This window comes from Pseudochaenichthys georgianus, chromosome 10 (genome assembly GCF_902827115.2).
Source record: "Pseudochaenichthys georgianus chromosome 10, fPseGeo1.2, whole genome shotgun sequence".
NCBI lineage: Eukaryota > Metazoa > Chordata > Actinopteri > Perciformes > Channichthyidae > Pseudochaenichthys > Pseudochaenichthys georgianus.
In genome coordinates, this window is record NC_047512.1 from 9314233 (window position 1) to 9334772 (window position 20540).

At 39.7% G+C, this 20540-nt stretch overlaps 1 protein-coding gene across 4 annotated transcripts in view; it reads right to left on the reverse strand.

Moving 5' to 3' along the window:
- gria2b (glutamate receptor, ionotropic, AMPA 2b) overlaps positions 1 to 20540 on the reverse strand; it is a 52315-nt gene that overhangs the window by 23107 nt on the left and 8668 nt on the right. For all 4 annotated transcript variants that reach the window (XM_034092600.2, XM_034092599.2, XM_034092602.1 and 1 more), the window contains exon 3: positions 4258 to 4497. In XM_034092600.2, coding sequence (XP_033948491.1) covers positions 4258 to 4497 — 240 coding nt within the window. The remainder of the gene's footprint in view (positions 1 to 4257; positions 4498 to 20540) is intronic.

The window sequence follows — 20540 nt, forward strand, 5'->3', positions numbered from 1 at the left end:
CTCAATTTCATCACGGGCCACATCAGCATTATGGCTGCTCTCAAAGGGCCGGTTGTAACTGTAATACTATATACAAATACATATATAAATATATATATAAAATAATGTATTATATTACATTATTGCCTCTGCATTGGATTATTATCAGATAGGGTAATAACTTCATAATTAACTAAGTCTGAAAGCAGAAGTCTCGGGCAAATAATTATAAGTCTCTTCAGTGAGAATGTCACAAAATGATTTAAAAAGAAAAGCCACATTCTGGAAAAGAAGTGACATTTAAAAAAAAAGTAAGATTTTGAAAAAAAAGTAAGATTTTGAAAAAAAAGTAAGATTTTGAAAAAAAAGTTAAATTCTGAGAAAAGGGCAAATTCTGAAAAAAATGCATATTTAGCAGAAAAAAAGGCAAATTCGGAGAAAAAATTCAAATTTGAGATGCATTGTGAGACATGTAGTTTATTGGCAACGTACTTCTGTAAATCCTCATGTAACCGTATAATTAACATATCATATTCTTTGCAAGCTCTTGTGGTGCCACAGAAAATGAAGTCATGGGCCGGATTTGGCCCCCGGGCCTTGAGTTTGACAGCCCTGCTGTACCGCGTTTCTTGGGATAGTCATAGGTTACACGTTGAAACTAAACTAAGCTGGGACAGCAATATCTAAAGCCACAGCCACATTACAATGGCAATAGAAACAGAAAAAGCCGTGCCACTCTACCCATGATCTTTACTTTAATAACAAAGCTGCGTAGTATTCAGGAGAAGAGTTACAACTCTTTCACTGAGTTTAACACAAATAACACTGATTATTGCAGGTTTAAGATGAGAGCTGGAATAAGGATTGATCAACTACAATCGAAGTTAAGGTTAAGGTATAAGATCTAGGCTATCGTCACATTAAATATGTTTTAATTGTAGCTAGGAGTCCTGCTCTATAATAAAAGGGCACACTACCCCCTGCATTGCCATTAAACATTGACACTGGACGTAAATTCTGAGATGCAGAATCGAACACAGTTCCAAGGAATAATGGGCTTCTTTTATAGCAATGATGGTGGTTGTAAAAACCTGTAATAATAATGTTCTTCTTTGTTCATTTCCTATTAGTCCAGTACTAAAATGTGAAAAATATAGTCGGAAAATGTGTTTCAAATAGTTTGCATTCAGCCAACAGAATACAAAAACACTCACCGTGCCTTTCCGCCCACATATAAACAGATAGTCATTATCTAAACTGACTTGCTGACAAAAGCTGACAATGGTGTCGGTACATCTAGTAGTCTCAATGTGTTAATATAATTCATCATAACCAGTGGCAACTCAACTGCCTCGTGTCTCCCGGCTCTCTCTTTGACCCACTCAGTCACTTACAATCTCTCTCTCTCTCTCTCTCTCTCTCTCTCTCTCTCTCTCTCTCTCTCTCTCTCTCTCTCTCTCTCTCTCTCTCTCTCCACATAGCAGTTGCCATGGGAATGAGTGGATCACACTGACCTAATTAGAAAGCCATGCAATGATGAAATATGCATAACGGGCCATTTAGTGCCATACAGTAGGGACAGCAGGTCAGAGCTAGCATTAGCATGAGGACAAGCTAAAACAGCGGGTTGGAACCGGTCCTCTGATTTGGGAGAGGGACGATGTTTGGCTCAACCGTCAGTCACAGAGAGGCTCACTGGGAAGATTAGCAATGGATTCTGGGAGGAAAGCGTGTGGAAAGAGATGAGAGGGAGGGTACGGCATGAAGGAGACACTGTAGAAAGATCAAGAGAATATGGAGGGGAAAATGTGCAGTGGGAGAGTTTATGCAATTGGATGTGAGGTTTAAGGTAAAGCAGAGCAGACATGCACTAAATCCCCGTTGAGCCACACGTCACTGTATTCAACAGGAAGTAGTGATTCCACTTCCTTTTACTTTAAGCCACTCAATGTACATAATGTCCTGGTAAGCCATTTTTAGGAATTCAACATCTTCAAAATAAGTTATTTTGGACCTAAAACTCCTTCTTTTAGTGTGCTTGAATTAATAATCATGAATTATTTTCATTTAACAAAGAGAACGTGCAAAAGACAAAAAATAAAGACTTGATAATATTATTCCTGATACTGGATATTATTGACGTCTTATTGATGTTCTTCCAATGCAGTATTTAAATAGAATGAAACTCTATCTTTGGAAGAGATTTATTTTTCATTTTCAAGGACGGTTCCTCTGTGCTGCACGAGGACGAGTTGTTCTCTAAGGGTACAAGTCACATAATCACAATTAGCTGGTGCAAAGACAGATAACCCACAAGAGACACAAATGTGTTCTTTAAACTTTTTGCAGTGAGTGTCTTAACACAACTTTTTATAGTGTGTACAATTCAGACAACAGATGACAGTGGAAAGAAATGTGCAAGTCTTAGATAAAGCCTCTGAAGAACCATTCAGACAGCAAAGAAAAAAGTTTCCCAAATTAAAATCTCCAGACTTTGTATCAGGGTTCAATTGAAAAACATAACTGATGAAAGGCATCAAAGAATGCAGATGGGAAAGATTTGAATATGAAGTCTGGATATTACAGTTTGGAAGTGAATCATTTTTCATCTTGCATAAAATCAGTCCATGATCTTATCCATTATGGCTACCTGGTGCAGAGGCTAAGCACATACTTTTAAAGTGCCCAATTAATGATTTTTATTTAATTAAATGTGAAGAATGATGACTAATTTGTGTGATAATGATACTAGGAAATAGATAGACGATGATTCTTGAGATTGAGGCAACCAGCTGGGTATGTGTGTGCATGTTAGGGATATGTCTCCTCACTCGAAAGCGTCATTAACCCTGAGGCCCAAAGTGCACGAGAAGGGTAACTCCCAGCTGTGACTCAGTGTTTACTGAGTAAATGTGGAGCCTTCAGAGCTAAAGAATGAGCAAAACACTCAAGGAAAGAGAAACCAAATCTATAGAAACAAATCTGTACAGCGGTGATTAATACACCGTTCAGTATTTAAATTGGGAACGTGTTAACACAACCACAAATCCCATTTGTTATTTATCACTTTTCCAATATTTCATATACTGTTTCCCACATCTAAAGTTATTTTTATTCTTGTTGTTTTGTTGTAGTTGAGTGAAAACAACTCAGAGATGCCTGTTTATGTACATGAAATGATTTCGTTTGCTGAAGCTTTCTCAATCAGAAGCCATCCAGCTGATTTAGAATAGATCGTTTAATGTCATTATACATGTACCATGAGATAAATAAATGCTTCTCCCTTTCAAGGGTGCCATCAAAACAAAATAAACATCACAACATAAGACAACAAAATGTACACGCAGCATACATACTTAGGAATAAGGAATAAAGTGCAGTAATTATTTCCAGGAGTATAAAAATAAAATCTATAATGTAATAAATAATAATAGTATGTATTTATAATAATAATAGTGATATATATATATATATATGTACAGAGTCACATTTATTTCACATGCAGGATGATTAAGAGGTATGACTTTCAGGTGTTAAGAGCAATGATGGCTCTTGGGAAAAAAAATATCAAGTGTAAGTGAACAATTTGGTATAACTGCCTCATATACAACATCCAATTGTCTTTAAAATGCAAATAGAAAGGTAGATTTACTTTAATCAACCACTGTAATAGGAACACAGCCATGTGGATTCTTTGTAGTGCTAATAGTGCGAACAAACCACACCTGAATGTAGATACGAGGGTGGAAGTGCATATCTGCAGGGCACATCACCTTTACTGTACGTCAAAGATGACTCTCTCACCTCTCCTTGATATTACGTAAGACAGACTCTTTAAACACAGGAGGTGTTAAAGTTGATTCTCTGGGACAAGCTCTTTTTCGGGACCCAAAATGCCCGTAACCTGGATTGTACCTGTGTTGCATGCGTAGAGGGTGTCACACAAAACTAGTGGTTACTATAACAGAAGCCGTTTGAACACAATTGCTGGATCGCTTATAGTCAAATGGTTGCATCCGTTTGAAAGGGACGTAATTGTATTGCTCAGGGAAAGGTCATGTTCATACGAGGAACATGTTCAATCAACGTAGAAATAATCAGGAGCGATTACCCCTGTATTACATTACACGCTGTCATTCTCCCCCACTCTAACGTCCAAAGGAAACACATCAAAACAGCTCTATTATAAAGAATGGTGGTGCCATGACGCAGAGCGCTAACATTGTATTCAGATGGAAAGATGCTTTCAAAAGATAAACAATGGTGTCCTTGACTTACCTCGATCGCTGTCGTACAGGTAGGCGAACTTGTCCCACTTGTAGTACTCGATAAGGCTGAGCAGGGGCCCTTTGATATCGGGTCTCATCTGGATGATAAACTGCTGATTCCCATCCAGAGGGAAGCTGGGCGTAATGAAGGACACATGGAGCGTCCCACAAAATGACGTGATGGTGTTGACAGACTTCTTGTCGTAGAATCCGAAGATGGCGTACACTCCTCTTGAGAACTGGGAACAGACTGAAGCAGAGGACACAGGGTTGTTAAGGTGGGTTGCTTGAGATTTAGTTATCACCGTGTTCCATTCTGAAACCAACTCTTGCTACATTTAGTTGTGAAGCTTTTACAGCTTTGTAGCAATAATGCATTCGTCAAAGACACTTATGACAAACCTTTATAGCACGTTAGCGCCGCAAACAACTGTTAAGGGTCGCCACTCTTTTCAGGCTGATCAACAGATAGCTTTCCATTAGCTCTGCCAAGGGAGTGCTTGTACACAACAGTAAAAGTGCCTCTGTACGCGTGTCACTCTGTGGAACCTTTACGAGTTGCCCTATGACCTTTTTGATACAGTGGGAATAAGCGAGGTGGAGTACGTCAAGCATTCACCTAAACCGCACATCAATTCTTTATATGGGATTTCCATCTACGCTGGACCATGATACACTGTTATGGACGCTGTAATGGCGCTGTCTTATGTTTGATTGCTTCTCAGGCAAAAAAACATGTTAGGCCTCTCCTATGGAAGTACATGACAGGAACGATACAGTGCGCAGCTGCACCATCACCTATCGGCAGTATATGTGTCAAGGGCAGCTCATCATATATCATATTTAATACACATTCTTTGGACGCCATTAGACGTAAGTGATCACTTTTGTTAGGATCCTTTTAAGGTATGCAACCAGCGCTTTGTGTTTGCATCAGACTTTTTGCATTGCATCCACATCTTGTTGACTCTGCACAATCACCTGTGTTCAGTAATGTATGACCCCTTCTCAGGTACATAGAGTACAATACATGTGCTGGCCTCAAACATTCATTATGCACAGGGCAGAAACGGCTCTGTGCACTCAAGATACACATGAATACTGAACGTCTCAGTAACCCTGAGGTTGCATTGCACCAGGGTCAGCAGATTGGCATGTTGCTGGTAAATGTGTATTGATGAAATGTGAGCTAATCAGGGTCATTGACTTGGACATATGTGTCCTCCAATGTAATTAATCTAATGAGTCATTTCCTTTTGCCCGATATAACTGGGATGACTTGCTGACAAAGGGAACTGGAGTCCATATATCATATATTAGCTAGCTTGGCATAAGTACTGTAGGCACTGACTTCTGTTATGACCATGGCAGCTATCATTGATCAATCGAACATGCTGGGTGTACAGAGGGAATGCTGTGGTCTTAGCAACATGGAAATGAGAGAATGTGAACAATAGATTCACGTGGAAGCTTTGCTCTACAGATTTCTATTTTAAAATGGTAGGTTTTGAAAAGGACTTCAGTTGTGTACACAGTGAATACTCTTAACAGCCATTTTCCCGTCCTGTTAAGCACCGATCTGCTTCGTTAGGGAAGTTTTGGGCAACATGGACAGCAGCTTATTAAAATGCGTCTCTGACAAATGTACCCAGGACTCTGCAGTATTTTGACTTTTAACCAACTGTGTTCCTGCTAAACAAGACAGACTCACTTGGAACATGAAGAACTTAAATCAAACTCAAACCACCAATTCCATCTGTCGCCAAAAGAGGGGTGAAGTTGGAGGATTTATTTCAGACAAACATGGTTCCTTAAGTAAAGTGAAATGTATGACAGTGACTGACAGACAGTGCATGTCAATGGCTTTCATACAAAAGACACGCAACTGATTACAACTATCTGGTTACTTAATAAGAAGTATAATACAACAAATAAATACTAAAGAATAAAACAAATGTATCTGCACTATAAATCAATTGACTTTCAGATTAGTCATAAATGGTTACATTTTAGATTCATTTTGTTAGCAGCACCATGTCGAGGTATTTTTATTTCACCACATCTCCATCGCCACGGGGGCTAAGGCTTATGGGTATTGTAGTATTTGAAGCTATTTGCCCATCTGAGGTACTGGAATTGGAGATGTTGAACCTCAAGATGTCAGCTTAAACATGATATTCACCAATCAATTTTAATGAAATAAATTAAGTTTAATGTTATAATGAAACATGTATTAACTATTGCTTGTTAATGTGTACTTGGCAGCCAATACTAAATGTACCAATTATTGGCAAGTGAGCCAAAATACAAATGAGTATACGTTGTATGCTGTTTGTGCACAAATAACTATTTTGTGATACAGTGATAGCGTTATTTATTCACGTCAAGATCAGATTTTGTTCTTATAGACTTGGTATTCAAGCCATTGAGCCCATTGTCAACAAGCAGCTTCTCTATCCTTGAGTATACTTCAACTCTTGCTGTCTTTCATCCCCCGGAGTCCAAAACAAATGCAGCTTTCATCCACTGCCAGTATCTTTGTGCTGCCAAAATCGTTACCGTTCCATCAACCCAAGCAATTAAATGTTCATCCCAGCAGTCCGGGACAAACCGTTAACGGCAGTCCGATAACCTCCATCAGTCTGTGGCACCGTTCCTAATCTTTTTAGCAGCAGACCGCGGCTGGGGATGAGACCACGGAGAGATCAGAGCTCACTAATCTAATTTCACTTTTGTCTAACCGGGAGCTAATGGAACACAAAGCGTTTCGTTCGTTTAACCGTCCCAATCTAACTGGAAAATGATTTTGTACAGATCAGTGAGGAGGAGGAAACATTCCTCAGAGGATACATGTAGAACAAGTCGGGGCACAATGACATTTTTTGTCTTTAATTTAGTTTCAATCAGTCGTTTTTAGGAAAGATTGTCCTTGGAATACTGCCATCCTAATAGGAATTACATATTACATTAACCCCAATTCAATCTTCATTCTTTTTTTTATTTTGTAACTTCAACCAACCAAAACACTTGTTTGTCTTTTGCACAGTATGCTTTGGAGAGATAAGAAGATATCTTTACATCCATAGGGTCATTCTTAGTATGCAAATGTATAATATGCAACTATACACACATATGTATAATCAAACAAACAGCTAGACATGTATTCTATGACTACAGAAATGATCCTACAGCTTCATCTGTCAGTTAGCTATTAAACACCAATAACTTTAAAAATGATATATTGTTGAAGTTCAAACGACTAACCAGCGTATAAACTAGTTAGAATTAGCTTTTAGTTAGAACTCAACCAACTACAACACTAACATACTGCTTACATGTGAATGTATCATCAACCAAACACATTTAATAACACAAAGAGGTGCCCTTACTGTGGTTTGACATATGCTGATAATACTGTACTTTCCATTTACGTTCTTTTGCCATGTTCATTGGACAATATTAATTCAAGAGAAATGTTTGAACACCCCACTGAATCTGTAAGAAGCCATTTTCAATTCCCCCGGTTCAAATCAGTTTGCTTTCATTGATTTGCAGACGATGAAAAGTGTCTGTCTACACAAAGCTGATGGACTGCGTATAAAGTCTGCTCACTCCAATGGAATATTCGATATGCACATTCTTTATTTCACAATAGACTTGAAATCCTCCTGTGTTCTCCAGCAGTACCTACAGATGGAACAGGAGTTCACGTGAGTTCATGTCATATTCTGTGTTGCACTACATGACAGTGATGGGACTTGTCTGCCGTGCGAAGCTCCCATCGTTACAAAGGAAAACATCCTTTCTTGTCTCGACATCACAGAACAGAAGTAATATATTCCAGCACACCTCACTGCAGCCCCCTGAAGCTAACAGAGCTAACGTTTCCTCCTGTCCATGTGTCACATCCGTCCATTGTCATGTTTCTAAAGCTTCCTTCGCTGGCGCTCTCTCGCTGGCGCGCTTGCTGAGTTCGCCCGGGATTAAAACTCTCTGAGCTCATGCTTAGAGACTGGATCTCCCCACGACTGTGCAGCAGTTTATGCCAAAGCGAACAGTTTGACAACATGTTACTTAATTACCAAATATGGTAATTCACATCCAGAAGCACCTCTCGTTTCTCCATGCAGTGGCCGTTAAGAGGGGACTTTGCTGAATCTGCAATGTGACGGGATACGAAAGAACAAGTCTTTTTTTTGTAATTGGCAAGACATAGTGGGCCCGTAAAACAGAGGATGTATGAATGTTTAACGTATAGAATATACAGCAACGTATAGAAACAGAGACTATAGTGGAAAAAGCCATTAAGCCTCCGTCCCATTTGACCGCGTTTCAATGACAAAAATAAAAACTCCAAACACAGAATAAATGACACTGACTGAGTACACTTCTTTTTCTTTTCTATTGTTGATAAGCTCACCTTCATTTCTCACCATGACCAACATGTTAAAACAAATCCTATTATTGCCCAATGCTGTTTCTGTCCAAACCCGGTTTTCCCTCTTTCAAAATGATAATATAAAAAAGGAATTCAGTTCTCACTTATCTGGGAACGTAAGATACACACACTGTCTACTCGGGGACTTGCAATCCTGACATTGTAGTTACAGACAATAGGGCATTGCCCACAATATACGCATGTACACTTGCATGTTTGGTTGTTGGCGTGTAAGCTCATTGGTCTAAAATGTTCCCTTGAAAATGTTTAATTCTGAACAAACATTTCCTTTCCTTTTGTGTGTTGTATAGGTTTATGTGGAGTCCAATGGAGGCAGACGCGCCCCCACATGGAAGGAATTGTCTGAGGTTAAACTGTTTGTCTGATTGAAAGGAAATCCATTAAGTTGCCATTGTAACGTTTTGGGACTTTCAGATTGTTTGGTTTTCAAAAATATATTTCTATCTCTATTTGATTGTGTGATTAGGGGCAGCTTTAAAAGGCAAGCGTTTCACTTTAAAAATCCAACTAGCTTAAACTGTGTCAGAAGATGTGCACAAAGGTACTTTTTACACACAGAGAAAGTCAGCATTGCTCACAGATATGTTTAAAGCCCAGATGGAATGATCAGACCAGAAGAATAAATGTATCTCTCAAGTCTCTCATGATTGTGCAATTTACTTATTTATTAATTGGTTCATTACTTTTTTCAGATTATTTATGTATGAGCCTGGTTTATTTATGAATTGAGTTAAATCAATGTCTAATCAAGTCATCATGTTGAGAAGAGTAATTCAGCAAAGATAGCCTAGAACAAAGTAACACTGCAATATTTGTTTTATTTAGTTATTGTCTATACTGAACTAAATAAAGGTATATACGTTATGCTCAGTGCATGTTAACACATCCTTTATCCACACATGTAAAATGTTTGCAGTAATAGAAGTCTTTTTTCTTTTATAGGATCATTTAGTCCCTATAGCATATGTAAATGTTTTGTTCCACAGATGTATAAGCACTTGTCAGGCACCATGTGGTCTTGATCACCTCGTTATCACCACAGTGTTAACGAGGTGATAACGAGTCCTGTGGTCCTGTGGGTATTGTCCACAGTGACCATTGCATGTATAAACAATATATGTGTAATGTGTATCTGTAAAGCGCTTTGAGCACTGGAAAAAGCGCTATAATAAATGTAAGGAATTATTATTATTATTATAGTGTGTTAAATGTGTCGCAGCAATAACTCTGGTTCAGTGTTTCACCTTCCGAGGAGAAAGGGCACCCTGTAATATATATTTAGACGTCCCAATTAACTGACCTCATTTTCACCACCGTGGCACTGAAGGCATCTCCAACACTGTTTACATTGCTGCTCTGTCACTGATCAAAGATACAATGTGAATACATTATCTGCTAATAAGACATCCACATTTAGCATCAAATAAGCCTGAAGATCTAAAGATGTCACACATTAGCTATTTAATTAAGATCTTGTTTTAAACATAACCATTATAAAGTCAAGACAAATAGGATATTTTATTTTTTAGTTATGGTTAGAGAGATATGTGTTTCAAGTTTTTGGACGGAGTGGCACAGTGGGCTGTGCGTTGATCATCAGATCAAGGGAGGCGTTGGGGAACTCCAGTTTGAAACCCGCCCACGCCTCCACTATGTCAGGCCGTTGTGTCCTTGGGCAAGACACTTCACCCACATTTGCTCCCGTGGGTACTGTCCACAGTACATGACCGTTACATGTGTGATATGTGTGTAATGTGTACTTGTAAAGCGCATGGATAACTTCGAGGTGTGAAGATGGGCGGAGTGGCGCAGATGCGTTGATCATCAGATCAAGGGGGCGTGGGGGAACACCAGTTCGAAACCCGCCCCCACTGCCGCTGCGTCTGTAAAGCCGTTGTGTCCTTGGTCAAGACACTTCACTTGAATTTGCTCCTGTGGGCATTGTCCATAGTACATGGCCGTTACATGTGTATTTGTAAAGTGCTTTGAGCATCTGGAAAAGCGCTATAATAAATGTAAGGAATTATTAAGAGTGGACAACACTATCTGATATTGAATTGAAGACCAACAAAGAACCTGTGCATTACCAAAAAGATGAATCGGTTAAACACACACACACACACACACACACACACACACACACACACACACACACACACACACACACACACAGCGTCACTGTGGTGATGATCATCAGCAGTTCAGTCACAGCTAACAGAAGTGACTGTTAGATATCTCACCCTCTCCAACACTCCTGTTCTCACCAAAGAGAAAGATGCCTCTGGGCTTTTTATGTAAAACTGATTTGTCACCAGTTGGCGAGGCGGCTTGAAGCCACCACCTCTTCTGTCAGAGCAACGTGAGCACATATGTCGCTGATTTAGTTACATGGTCTGATTTTGACCTTGTATAACTCCAAATGAACCGGACAAAGTGTGGGGTTTTTGAGTGCCTTCTGAAATGGGCCATATGACTATCTATTCATTGCTGACCACTGGATGTTTAAGCTACAATTAATGCAACTACAACTGCTTGGTTAAGGTTATAGGAACAAATCATGTCTTCTAGCATTCAAGAAAACAATTTGACGAGTGTTTGAGATTATGAGAATCAACGTCTCAAGTGTCAAAATATCACACTTTCATTACACAACACAGCTTTCTTCAGACTGTAATGCTTTTGCAGAATAGCATTGTCATGCTTCTTCTGTCTTTGATGCTACATTAGCATATATGACATGTTTTGTTGTAAAATGCAAATCCTGTGACTCTAATGGTAAGGACAGTTATTTTTAGGCCTGATCAAAATACAACAACAACAACTCTCATCTCTGTACACCAAGTATGTTGGCTGCTGCCATTAGCTTGATAGCTTAGCTTAGCATCAAGTCTGGCTCTGTCCAAATTAAATAAAATCAGCCTACCTCTTCGGAACCTCATAAGCTGACGTAAATGCATGAGAACTTCCTGTTTCATCAAATCTATTGTGGACCAGATATTCCATATACAATAAATGTATTTGTTAGTTCCTAATCCTAGACAGCAGACACCTTTGAAGCATTACAACAAACCATTGTGGACCTTTCAAAGTCCTCTGTCCTCAAGCAAGGGCAACAAAACTATTACATCAAAGATAATTGCCATTTTTCTCCTGTAATATCTGACTCTTTCTTTATGATATATCTGCTTTCACCCAAAACAGCGATGGCTCTAATTTGATCCTCTGACTCGAAACTTAATTAATAATTATAAAAATATTTTGTCTTCTATTCTGGTCTCAATTAATACACCGTTTAACCCTCAGCTAAATTCCTATTCACACCAATCCCACTGGATCTCTTTAGGTGAAAAGTATTATGAAATACCGGATGTGATTCAGAAGGCTGGAACCTGCAACACTTAAGGAAAGCGAAATACGTAAGATTCAATATAACCTGTAAATGTATGGAGCGTAGGCAGTGTTTCATAACTTCTGAGAGCTTTGTCTGCAGCCCATAACAACATGATGTGGTTTCATTCCCTCTGACTGTTGCCAGGGTAACATATTTCAGCTCTTTCTACACTGCAGGAAATATTGAGCTCGGCATGTCATTTCATGTAGAGCATGCACAACTCCAGCCTTTTTGACTGTCAACACATTTTCTACAATACAAGATGTATGTTTATGTATAATGATGTATTTTATAAACGTGTGATGTATTATACTGTTGTGTTTGTTTGCATTTAATGTGGAACCTAGGAAGTATGGGGATCCTAATAAAATGCTAAAAGTGATGATGATGCTTTAAATGTCACCTTTCCCCCCTGAAAGCAACTTAAGAAATGAGCCTCATGGATTAGATTCCTACTCTCCAGCTCCACTTGTTTGAAGACATTTTTTTAAATTACCATAAATAAAACATGTGGGAGGGATTTAAAAACTTTCTACATGACAAAACTTTCTTCTGAAAAACTCATCATTATGAAATTATTTTCTCGATAAGATACAAGGAGATGCATTGCAGCACTGTTGCCTGGGTGACAGCTCTCAGTCAGTCTCCTTAGCGGCCGACAGGAAGCCTTCTGGGAGGCGTCAGAGTGGAACAGCGAGGCTCACCGGGAGGTGTTTGTGTCGTCCATTGAGCAGCAGCTGGTATCAAGAAGAACAGTACAGCTTATCAACTTCTGACTCCCCCTCCTCCCATCTCCTTCCTTCTTTCTCCCTCTCTGGCTTTGTTCGCTGACCTGTTTCCTGAAGGCTTTCTGACGGCTGTGGATGCAGGATGTAGGTTTCACAAGAACCCAGTCTAATGGCCCACTAGCGATTCTTGTAAAGTGGCCCCGATGTCCCAATCGCCCTTTCAGATCTGCCTTTTGTTATCCAGGCAATGTTCTCCCAGTAGCTCAAGGGGTGGGGCCAGCGCAGCGCGGTGTGTGGAGAAATGGAAGCTTCCAGAACAGCTGATACGCCAATTATTGACGTAATTTCGACTGCTGTATGCATCATTAAGCGCTAACTAGGAGTGTATTGTACGTGCCAGCATTACTCCTGTGCTTTTTAAATCAATACTTTCAACAACTTCCAAACAGCCCCACTGATGTTATACAATAAGTCAGTTTATTAGCCATGATAAGGAGCTATTGAGGTAAGTTAAAGCAGAATGTACAAAGTGTGTACAATTGTATGTCTTCTTTAAGGGAACAAGCCCAAGTAGGCCTATTGTCACCAGGGTTAGCTGAGCTTGTAAATAACCCTTCTACAACTTCCTACAGCGAACATAAATATGCCATTAAATTGGTTTTAGGATTTTGAAGCTTGATAAAAGTGAAGAAAGCATCTTCTGAGCGATTTACTGTTGTTAGATGTGAAACATAGGTTTATTTTAACTTACCTGCGGTATCATTTTTGGTATGATATGAGTTCAAAAGTACAGCTATTTTTCTAAAACAGGAAACAATGACAGTTTGTGACAGAAAACCCAACTTAAACTCAGTACCTTAAAGGTGGGGTAGGTAAATTACTTCAGAAACACTTTTTGTTATATTCCATGGAATGCTCTTAACATCCCGATAGCAATGAACACATTACATGCTTTGACAATAAATACATAACATTTCATCTGTGGAAGCCGTGGCGCTGTAAAAAGCACGACCAATCATCTGAGCAGGCCCGGCTAAAGTAACTGGATGGCCTACCTGCCTGTCAGCCTTCCATCTGTGCACAGACTTATCTCGTGCCCTCATTGGTCATGTGCGCGTTCGTGTGTGTTGGAGGAGGGGCTCTGTAAGGAAGTCTGAAGGAAGGGGCAGATTTTTTTTGGCTGCGTACTTTCAAATTCTAGCGCACTCGAGCTGGTTTCTCCATTCTTACCTATACCTTTAAGCCAGGGGTGTCAAACTCAATTTCATCACGGGCCACATTCGCATAAAGGTTGCACTCAAAGGGCCGGTTGTAACGATATAAATATATAATATAAATATAAAATATGTATTATATTACATTATTGCCTCTGAATTGGGTTATTATCGGATAGGATAATAACTTAGTAATTAACTACGTCTGAAAGCAGAAGTCCAGGTCTCTTCAGTGCGCATGTCACAAAACGAGATGCATTGTGGGACATGTAGTTTATGGGCCACCTGCTTCTGTAAAGTGGCATGTAACCGGTATAATAAACGTATTATATTCTTTGCAAGCTCTTGCGGGGCCACATAAAATGAAGTTGCGGGCCGGATTTGGCCCCCGGCCTTGAGTTTGAGACCCCTGCTTTAAGCTATGTGAGGGTGTTGCAATCAGAGTAATATGCATACCGAAACAATTGGGTTTTAATTCCCTATAGGCCTACAGTCATGCGAGATCAGTTTTGAACACTGATGGAGGAAAGATAAACACTTGTAAACACTGCATATTTCAAAGAAAAACATAATATATTCATATTATTGTCCAAAATCAAGTTACTTAAGATTCTGATTGATGAAAATCCCTAGTAGCGGCCGTTAAAGGATCATTTGTCGCGTATCCAAAATGATGTTGAAGTGGTTTGAATAGATTTTTTCCCGATTAGTATACTGTACCTTAAAAACACTCACTTATTCTCAGTTCCACATCTTAGATCTTAATAAGGAGCCTGTGTTGCTCGGTACACAAATCCATCCCACTGAACACAATAGAGAACTATGCAGCCATATTGATTCTGAAAACTCGGCCCTTATATTACACACATCTACTATGTTCGCATTCCCTCTGCCTCCTGTAATAAAACGCATCGTACGTCCACTGACCTTTAGCGCAAATACCAAAGCGGGCTTCAGATCCGCTGTTCTAATGATCTTGAAACTTTCCCGAGCAGAATTAGTTGCATCTATAAAGAAAAACAGCTTCATCCAGTATCTGAGCGAGAGCAGCTTCCATGGCAACCAGACAACGAGTGTTCGCTTGAGATGAATAAGGACCGAGTCAGAGAGGCGAAGCAAAGCAAAGAGACAATACACACGATCCTGTCTTTAATGGCTCCTGTGTATACCAAGAGGAAGATGAATCTTAATATTTGGTAGGAACCCATTGTTCCTTACCCTCTATGTCTTGTTAGAGGATCTATGAGGGGCTGCAGGCGGAAATAAACGAGACTTCCCATAAACATCCCTGGGTCGTTTAAAATGACCTCAGGCTCACTCATCAACACAACATCTCTATTTGACCCCAGCCTCCTCCCCTCCTCCTCTGCTCCGGGCCCCTCCTTCTCTACCTGACCTCCACACAACCGTCTATCCATCATCCACTCATTCCAATACTTGAATTAATAGGAAGTGATGTGGTGTAGTGAAATTAGCACTGGTCCTTCTTCTGTGTTCACATGTAAGAACGATCACATGCTGGTTAGTTATGAATGAATACCAGCCAGGGAAGTGGCTAGCCCAATCAAATGCCAGTACTGTATGTTGCATGTTTTTATTTGATTGTATTTACTCGTTTCAAATGTGTCTTTAGGTTGACTTACACAATCTGTCCAGGGACCGCAGATGAAAAATAGCCTCTTGGCTTTTACAGAAATGTTGATTAATGTGCACTGTAAAAAATAATAAAATAAAGGGGTAAGAAATAGCGGTATCAAATTCATCACTGAGTTTCTCCTTTTACAGAATTAGTGCTTTAATTAACACCAATCATTTGTGCTTTTTCAATTTAAAAAGTATGCATTAACAGCAAGTATCAACTGCAAACTCATATGGAAACAAATCAGAAAACATATAGTATGCTAGAGACGTGTCCGTTAGACAGGTTTCAAAGACAGCACTACAGGTAGATAAAGTATAACGTATGGTATAATACTGTACTACACTATCTCGGGTTACAGAGTATACAACATCATTTAGCATTTCTGAACGTCAAAATGCAAAACATCCTCGAGAACGACAGCCACCTCTAAAAATGACTTGATTTTTAATATACACTGCTGCCCTGTAATGCTTAAAACACCGTTGACATTGTGTGTGGTGTCAAAGCTTTGAAGCTTTGAAAGCCAGTGAAAGTCCTGTAAAAAACATGGAGATTACATTAAACTGCAACTTGAAAAAGAAGCAAACGGGAATGCGACCTTTCCGAGGCCTCAGTGTTCACACTAAAGTGAGCAAAAGTCAGATTGGTTGCAGCTGCAAACCCTTTCATGGGATTTGATGTCTTTCACAGTGTGACGGAATTTCTTAGAAATCAAGTGTTTTTGATGAACAACGCCGCTGTACAGAAGGCTGCTTTTTGTGAACACTACACAAAACAACTCGTCAAGAGAACAACAATGACAAACTGATGTTTTCTTAACAGTCATCATTTTGCATGTAGAGTAAAGCAATATAATAATTTAATATATATATATTCCAAACTCTTCAGTCAAAGTTTGCTTGATTGAGCAAGTGGTTGAGTTGATGATGAGCTTAGCTATGGGCCGTATGTCGACTGCTTAGATTAGTGCAACATTTATTTATTTTAGAATTGTTTTTTTGGTTTACCTATTTGGTCATCAGACATGGGAACATATTCTTCTTCAGACCGTTCCCCACTTTTGTTCGGGACTGAAGTATGTCTACAACTATTGAATAGATTTTCATAAAACTGTGCTAAATCTGTCATGGTCCCCAGAGGATGAATCCCATTGGCTTTGGTGATCCTCTGGTGTTTCCTCTATCACCTCCAGCAGGTGGATGGTTTGAGAGTTCACTTATTGCAACATGTGACGTTGTGATCAGACATTGATATTTCGCAGATGGTGAATCTTAATGACTTTCCTCATCAGTTAATTTAACAGGGACAGTGCACGTTCATCAACATTGCTTTAAATATGCCAGAATTACCCAAAAGCTAATCGTGTGTGATCTCCTGAATGTTCCCTCTTGCACTACATTGAGGTTGCCAAACATGTATATGAATCATTTTCTCTTCCCTACTTCCCTATTATCAGAAACTGCATTTGAAGCAACATACAATCAACCAGCATACATAATATCATCCATATCTGAAAGTGTCTCTCATCTGAAATCCTACAGGCATTGCTAAGAGAGGATAAAAGGTCTGAATATAAATATATTTGACTGAATGGAAAGCTATTACATATTATATCTGTTTTCTTCTTGGCCAGCACATGGTGAAATAAGAAAATGTCAGATAATGTATGCAGCTTCCCCCTATCACAGCGTTTCTCTCGCTGTGTTATCACAGCAGGGGGTGGATGTGGAGCTGCTAAGAAATGAAAGGGGGTATTTAATCTCTGGACCATCAGTCTCTTGACTAACTTTAGCGTCAGTCTGATAAAATAGGAGATGACAGTTTGGAAGAGTCCAGAGTTGCCTCTTGCCAGCTGCACTGTCTGCCAGTCTTCTGCCTCAGTGTGTACGGAGCTGGACGTATCGTCTCTGAGAGTGCGTCTGTTTGTTTGCACACTCTTGTTGCCCACAGTGATCTCAGTGGACACGGGGGCTGACCTAGATTTTGTGGACCCGCCACCGGCCAGAGTCGCCACATTTCACTCATATTTGTTTTGACTGTCCGTGTCATTGTCAATATAATGGATTTGTCCCAACACCTAATAACACACTTAATGTCCTTGTGGTTGATCCATCTTTGACTTATTGGGAATTTGACCTTTGTCCATGTGAGGGTGACAAGAGGACATTCCCTTTGACATAATGGTTTTCAATAAATGCAAATGTGTTAAATATGTCGGTTCATTTTTACACAAACCGCTATATCACACTGTTTTGTGATCAATTCATTGTCCATTTTAGAAAACAAATAAGTCCCTTGTTTTACTCAGGCTGGTCTCACTGTCGCTGTCAATCCATAATTGGATGGTGTCGCGACTGCTTGTGGAGAAAAGTCCTATGTCTACAGAAGGAGATGAAATGTTATTCAGATTCAGTTATTCTGGCTAATGCACCAAGAAGATTGACCAATATCAAATCAATAATATGAATAAATATGTATACAGGCTACAAACCAACACAGATGTGCATTATAGTCTTCAACACCGGCCTTAAGACCCTCTTCTTTCGGCAGGCCTTCCAATAAACTTTGAGCATGGTACACCTGGAGTACTGCCATTTGTATCGCTATCTCCGACTTTTATTTTTGTACTCTATTTTATATTTGATTTTTTGATTTCTTATTAGTATTACAATTATTTGTTTAATCTCTCAAAGTGTATCAGTATCCCTTGTTGTGAAGCACTTCGAGATTTGTCTTGGCAGATGAGAAGCGCTATATAAATTAAATATATTATTATTATTATTATAGAACATGTTGTGCATTTTAGAGCATATATTTGCAGCTGTTTAAATCGTATCCTTTCAAAATCTTTTGGACTTCTTCCTATTATTGCTCACTTTGTCTGACTTTGAAAGGATTAACAATAACCTTGCAAGTCGGGGACTGATTGTTCTCTTTTATTTTTATCTCTGAGAGCAGCAGGGTAATAGAGCAAAACCGTACAGAAATAAAATCCTAAGAACATAAAAACCCACGCACAAACCTTCCTGACATAAAGGCACAATAAAAAACTGCAGCATATTCACCCCGAGACACAGAAAACTGTCCTGCGTTCCATGAGTTCCCTGCACATCCCACTGAATCCATCCTTGGCTGACCCATAAGACGTGGGAGGGGGAGGAAGAAACCCCCACAGACTGCAGCCTTAGGGGCCTTCACATGGTGAAACACCCAAGGTCCCTTTAATGGGGACAAACATTATCTCAGAGCCAGGCAGTAGCAGAGCAGGACGGAGACATGGCTGCAGACCAAGTCAACTCTCCCTGTGAGGGTGTCATCTTAAACACAGTCAATGCACTTTAGCAAGTGGTGAAGATCTACCATGTGTGTAACAGAGATAAGTCGATAAACATGATACACATTTGGAAGGGAGCCCTTAAAGCCCCTGTCACACTGTCCCGAAGTTGACACCCGATGGACACACGAATATGGAATTGTGAATTTTGCACGAAGATGGCCCCGAACCACACACGAAGGCAACATTTACATTACATTTAAGACATACAACTGCAACGAAAGTAACAAAAACAATTATGTTACAGTACTATAATACTGTACTGATATTTTCGGACTCTATTCTTTACTTTCTCCGTCTTTATAAGTAGAATATATTACGTTTTCTCCGTCATGTTGTTGTTTCCATAGCAACAACAACTTCCTGTCAACTCGCCTTCAAAATAATGTATTATATCCTTTTCAGTTTCACAGAACATAAATTGGGTTATTTACATAATATGTTTACAGGATTTTGTTGTGCAATAAAACAACCCGATGGACACACGATAAAGGATATGTTCAAATTCGGCTCTGATCGTAGCAACATCCGGCCATTCGTGAGGGCATCTTAAGCCTTCGTATAATCGCCGGTGGAGTTTCTCAGGCTCCGGCAGCAACTTCGTGAGCGGTGGCAAAATCTTTGGCATGCCAACAAATTGCCGAAGGACCCTGCGAAGTTTCATTTTCGTGTTGAATTCGTGTGTCAATTTTGCCCTTCGTAAGGCCATCGTGAGGGCATCTTGTTATCCTCGGTGCCATCGGGCATTCGCCCCGATCAGAGTGAGGGTGAATGCACCGATGATAACACGAAGATGACACGATTTGACAAGATGCCCTCACGAGTGCCTTACGAAGTTGCCGCTCACGAAGTTGCTGCCGGAGCCTGAGAAACTCCACCGGCGGTTATACGATGGCTTAAGATGCCCTCACGAATGGCCCGATGTTGCTACGATCACAGCCGAATTTGAACATTTCCTTTATCGTGTGTCCATCGGGTGTCAATTTCGGGACAGTGTGACAGGGGCTTAAAGGTAGGGTAGGTAAGAATGGAGAAACCAGCTCGAGTGCGCTAGAATTTAAAAGTACACAGCCGAAAACAATCTGCCCCTTCCTTCAGACTTCCTTACAATCAATTATTATTATTATTATTAATTACCTACCCCATCTTTAACATGCAAGAGTACGATTTATTTGAAGCAGCATTTGTTATAAATAAATACTCCAATTGCAAAAGGAATAAACCCGAATACAAAGCAGATATGAGACATATTCATTTTTATTTTTCCTGTCAACATTTTTGTTTATTTTTAGGAATTGCCATCATTTCCTCCACAAAGGTCTAAACAATGCAGAAAGATTATTAAGTAAAATAAAAATAATACTTCTATACGATTGAATAAAAAGCTACTGACAAGCCAACAGCTGCTGAGACGTGTTGGCTGGAGTCCAGACGAGGCCTTAAACCGGCAGACTATCAGGGGACAAGTCCTTACAACAGCACAATAATAGCAATGTCTGCAAAACAGACTTTGCTTAGTAGCACT